Raw genomic sequence first — 4,197 nt, forward strand, 5'->3', positions numbered from 1 at the left:
CATTAACCATATAATAAAAATTTAGATTTTTCTGTATATGTTATATTTTGAACTTTTTAAAAAGTCTCATATTAAAAATTTTATGATCCATGATTTAATTTTTTTAATGACAAGATACAAATTATTACAAAATCATGTAAGTAGAAAGTCTCATATATATTAATATCTTTTAATTAAACTATATACCATATTAATATATAAAGATTTTAATTTTGAAATTTTGTTTGAACAATTTTTTTTGATAAAATATTTGAACAAATATTGACAACTTAATATTTAAAATTTGCATTGAATGTTTATAAAAATTATAAATTACGAAAACTTTCAAAAACATTGCACAATGAAAAATTGTTATGAGCGATTAATTTTTTTTTTTATAAAAAGATACAAATAAGTTGAACGCATCATTTAACAGTATATCAATATTAAAAATATACTATTTATTTATGTATATATTATGTAAATTTAATTATATAAAATAGAAAATAGAAAAAACGATCGTTTGAATTAATAAACATTTTTTTTACGTATTCACACCAATTTAATTATATACGTAATAGTTACTAACGTTTTAATTATCCAATAATATATATATATATATATATATATATATATATATATATATATATATATTATTTTATAATATATAAAAGAATATATAATACGTAAAATAATTTATAGATACATGTTCTTGCACGGGTCTTCGTCTAGTATTTTATATATTGTGCCATCCACGTTACCATGTTTATATATTTATATTGAACCCTAAATAGAACCGATTTTAGTAAAAGGGGCATATAACTCTGGAAAGAAAGAATGAGGGATTTTAAGAAGAATCAGCCATGGATGAACAAGAAGAGAAGAAGACTAGAGAGATCCAGAGATGGTAAACCACAACCAAACCATATTCCTCTTGATCTAACCTTGGAGATACTCTCACGACTTCCTGCGAAATCGATTCTGAGATATCAATGCGTCTCGAAGCTGTGGTCTTCTTCTATCACTCTTCCTAGTTTTATCAACTCGTTCACGTCTCGGTCCACTTCACGATTGCCGACTCTTCTTGTCACCTTCTCATCAAGTTGGGGAGATTATGTTTTCTCGTTTCCTCAACACCAGATTCCTGACGGGTCGACTTGTTCTTCATTCTACAGTTATCAAATAACAAACACAGATTGTGACTCTCCACGATCCCAGAGCGTCCAGGGACTGATTCTAGTACCCGTGTTAAAAATTTGGAACCCAACCTTGAGACGGTTTTTAGCCTTACCACATCCCGGTAAACACATGTCGACTCGAGACGGTTGGTCGTCTTATTTAGGATACAATTCATTGGAGGGTAAACACAAAGTACTTTGTGTATTAACTAATAAATATTCCGATCAGCCTCAGGTTCTTACACTGGGAGCTAAAGAATCATGGAGAATAATAACCAAAGGACGTTGCCCTATGCATTTCCCAAGGGGAGAATATGGGCGATGCTTCAATGGGATTCTGTATTATACAGCTCGTCTTCTTGGTGATGGTCATGATATCATAATGAGCTTTGATGTCAAATCTGAAAATTTCAATATTATAAAATTTCTGGAGGGTCGCTCTCGTAAGCTTCATATGATACCTTATGAGGGAAGGCTAGCCTTAGTTACTCATGATTATCATGTTGTTAAACTCTATATTTTGGAAGATGCACATGGACACGAATGGAGACGTGAACTCTTTGTTCTTCATTTACCATGTGAGAACCTACGGAGGGATTGTATACGTTTCAGGGGCATTACTGATGCTGGTGAGTTTATTTTTGCTCCATGTTGTTTCAAAGAAGCCTTTTATATTTTATATTTAGATCCGAGGAGAAGCAGTACTAGAGAAGTGTTTTTTGAAAGAAATATGGGTGAGTTTAGACGCCGTTGTGGACTTTCTAGCAGCCACACGCTCACTATGGATGTTTTCCCAAATCACATCGAGTCTCTTTTCTTTGTAGAGCCACCGCCTTCGGTTCTCAATGTTACTTTGTTTTTTTTGTAGAGCACCGTCTTAGGTTCTCAATGTTACTTTGTTTCCTTAATTAACGTTCTCCAGTGATTCTTTTATGTTTTTGACTTTTTCGTGTGATCTTTTTTGAGAACATATATTGTGTACCTTGATGTTCTCCAATGTTACTCCAACAATGCTTCAATGATTCTTAAGTTATGTCCGTATTGAGACTTATCTTTTCCGTTCGTTGAGGTCCGTATTATTCCAACAATGCGAAAACATAGGAAACGTTTCGTGCAAAATTATATTCTGCCAACTTGCCAGGGCTGGGGCTACTTTTGCTTCAGCTATGGGCTGCCTTGACAACAACCAACATCGAGCTTCATGTTTTAGCGGATAAGTCAAGAGATGCCGATGGTAAAGTTAAAGACTTAAAGCTACAGCTTTCTAAGTTGAACAAGTGTTTTTTTTTAATGAAAGTTAAATTTATTGAAGAAAAAACTTTTTTACAATGACTGCAGCATAAGTTGAGTGTTTTCTAAGGAATTGGAAAAGAAATAAAATTTTATCTAACTGAAAACCATGTTTCCATGGCTTTGTTGTGCTTGCGAACTCCCATGGAACGCAAACTGGAGATGCGGTTTTGGACGGCCTTGTCCACGTTTTTGATCAGAGTTGTAGGAGTGTTGGAGAGTTCTCCATGCCTTCTCCCATTCCTCTCTTTCCAAATAGTTGATAATGTCGTCTGGAACATATACCTAAGCAGAAATAAGCGGGTCGAGTTCCATGTCTGGTCTGTTAGCGTTGAACAAGTGTTTATTGGCTTGTGTTTGACTTTTGCATATTCATTTATTTTACCGTCTAAAATAAGCATATACAGAAAAAAAAACTTTATAGCATATATATAAAGAATCCATTTGGAGTATTGGTTCGGTTGCCCTCATTAGTAGATGAACTCTCTAGCGCCATCAGTTCTAACAACCACACAATCCGGCAACCATCTCGTTTCCTCTACCTTTACATGCTTCTTCTTCTTCTTTTTTTTTTTTTGTGGTGAATGTTAATTATATTGCAAAAATGGTTTTAATCTTTTTGTAAGAATATGGATCAATTACATTGCGTGCTTCTTTTTCTCTTACGTACAATCCTTAGGTTATCATATTCTCTTGTACATGTCATCAACCAACAAGTCATCCCATTGTTTCCAGGAGATTTAGTTGCTAGCATATATATATATATATATATATTTCTAACAAAAAGAAAATAATGTAAATCGTAAACGCACATCAAATGAGGAATGATCAAATACAATCACAGCAACAGTGGAAAAAAACATAAGCAAATCATATAGTTTCTTAGAGAATCAAACTAATCTCGACAGAGAATGAAAAATTGCAGATCACGAATCCAATTTTCTGCATCTTATATCAACTTCTCACACTCAGTTAAGTGTATTAGCACTACCTTCTGTATAGTCGACTCAACAAAAGCTTTTATATTATCAGAGCCAGTCGATTCACAAAATCAAGTGAGCAAAACATTAGAATTAGCATATGATAATAAAAAATCAGAATAAACTGTCAAGAACAAGAAGAAATAAACTTTTACCTTATTGAGATTTTATGTGCTTAGATGCATCAAAATCATATTTATTGAGATATGATCTCCATATATTCGGATATATCTATATTTCCTATTCTACCGACTAAACATTATTGTATTAGGTTTAGGAAGATATCTTAAGAGATGTATATATACTTTGTAATCGTTATTATGAGGAGTCAACTTGATATTCAGTAATTCATAACTTGTCAATATTGACCAAGTGCTGATTAGAACACTTATGCTGGATTTTCATCAACCAACAAGTCATCCCATTATTTCCAAGAGATTTAGTCGCTAGCATCTATTATATACATGCAACAGTTCTAACAAAAAGATAATCACTACAAGAAAACATCAGGGATTCTGAGGGAAAAAATCGTCGGAATTTCGTCGGAATAACGTTATTCCGACGACATACCGACTAAACACGCCGTCGGAAATAATTCCTCGGAATTTCTTTTTTCCTCGGAAATCCCTCGGAATTTTCCGACGGAATTCCGAGGAAATAAATTTCCGAGGAAATTCCGAGGATCAACAGTTTGTCGGAAATATCCTCAGAATATACCGAGGGAGAATTCGTCGGTATAATTCCTCGGAAGTTCATCGATCGATGCGTGT

At 33.4% G+C, this 4,197-nt stretch overlaps 1 protein-coding gene across 1 annotated transcript; it reads left to right on the forward strand.

Moving 5' to 3' along the window:
* Nucleotides 1–214: 214 nt before the first annotated feature.
* LOC106384574 (putative F-box protein At1g50870) lies at nucleotides 215–2,194 on the forward strand. The gene has a single exon (XM_022697855.2). It carries the CDS (start codon nucleotides 817–819, stop codon nucleotides 2,023–2,025), a length of 1,209 nt encoding a protein of 402 aa, XP_022553576.2. The 5' UTR covers nucleotides 215–816; the 3' UTR covers nucleotides 2,026–2,194.
* Nucleotides 2,195–4,197: the final 2,003 nt, after the last annotated feature.

This window comes from Brassica napus, chromosome C3 (genome assembly GCF_020379485.1).
Source record: "Brassica napus cultivar Da-Ae chromosome C3, Da-Ae, whole genome shotgun sequence".
Lineage (NCBI taxonomy): Eukaryota > Viridiplantae > Streptophyta > Magnoliopsida > Brassicales > Brassicaceae > Brassica > Brassica napus.